Source organism: Capsicum annuum, chromosome 3 (assembly GCF_002878395.1).
Source record: "Capsicum annuum cultivar UCD-10X-F1 chromosome 3, UCD10Xv1.1, whole genome shotgun sequence".
Classification (NCBI taxonomy): Eukaryota; Viridiplantae; Streptophyta; class Magnoliopsida; order Solanales; family Solanaceae; genus Capsicum; species Capsicum annuum.
This window is the reverse complement of record NC_061113.1, coordinates 5,107,713-5,109,045: the sequence shown is the minus strand read 5'-3', so window position 1 is coordinate 5,109,045 and position 1,333 is coordinate 5,107,713. Positions and strand designations below refer to the sequence as shown.

Genomic DNA, 1,333 nt, shown 5'->3' with positions numbered 1-1,333 from the left:
AATAAGAACGGCTTCTTCTGATGGTAGTTAATCCACTCGGGAAGTACACCACTTGCTACATAATTGGCATGATCGGCATACCACAGTGCGCTTTTTCCCGACAAGTCAACAACATTCAATAAGACATGTTTTCAAAATTTGGTCTAAAGTATATGATCAAACGTTAGTTAAGTGTGAATTTAACTTTTACTATATATATTTCCCTTTTCTTTTACCAATCTCCTTATGTAAAAAAAATTTAAAAAAAAAACACTCTTGTCATGATTTTACAGGAATAAGGTGAGACATAATTTTATCAAAAATAAATTTGAGGAGAGAAACCGCGAAAATGAAAATAATTAATGATACTGATAAATTCAGAATTTTTAAGAAAAAAATTCCATGCATTTATACAAGTTTCTAGTAGTAGCGACCACTTCACGAGCAAGAAAAGGACTTATCATGCGTACGTATGCATCATTAATATATGGATGCACTAACATTTATTAAATCGAATTTAAGTTATATTCACCGATAGTTTACGACAGTCATATCAACAATCAATTTACCTTTGCTATGAAGATTTATCTATTATTATAAAGAAATTAAGCTAATTGTATAAAACATTATGGTAGATCAAATCTTTTGAATCCAAACTTAAATTCTAACAAAGAGAATAATAAAAATTAAATGATTCTCTTCTTTCAACTTACAATTTAACTAAGCAAGAATTACATAATAATTTTGTTGATAAATGATTCACAAACAAAATAAATTAATTGAGATTCGCACAAACTTAATAGAAAAATTGCATATTTTATTATTGACAAGATTGGGGATTACAACTATATTAGTCCATGAGCCTTCTTCAAGCAAGGAGGACAAAGATTTACCTTTGACTCAATAAAAGAACACATTATAGATAATGATAGATCTTGACTTGTTTAATTACTAGGAATACCATTTTTTGACAAGTTTCACAAAAGAATAACAACTAATAAAAGTAATTAACCTCTTGACATAAGAGCACATAGGACACTTTCAAAAGTAAATAGGAGAACATCAATGCTGCTTAATTATTGCATGTAGAAGATTGAAGCTTTGTTGATCAATGAAGACCACCACCACCACCAAAGCCACCACCGCCACCACCCCCAATGCCAGCGCCAGCACCAGCACCAAATCCTCCACCTGCTCCAAAACCTCCTCCTGCACCTCCACCACCACCAATGCCACCACCTCCTCCTCCACCAAAGCCTCCACCGCCACCAGCTCCTCCACCGATACCACCTCCAGCACCTCCACCTGCACCAAAACCACCTCCTGCGCCGCCACCTGCACCACCACCAATGCC

At 34.8% G+C, this 1,333-nt stretch overlaps 1 protein-coding gene across 1 annotated transcript in view; it reads right to left on the bottom strand.

The window, feature by feature from the left end:
- Nucleotides 1-775: 775 nt before the first annotated feature.
- LOC124896960 (glycine-rich cell wall structural protein-like) overlaps nucleotides 776-1,333 on the bottom strand; it is a 1,250-nt gene continuing 692 nt past the window's right edge. Inside the window, exon 2 of the mRNA XM_047408937.1 lies at nucleotides 776-1,333. This exon is cut by the window's right edge and continues 16 nt beyond it. Coding sequence (XP_047264893.1) covers nucleotides 1,088-1,333 — 246 coding nt within the window. The 3' untranslated portion in view covers nucleotides 776-1,087.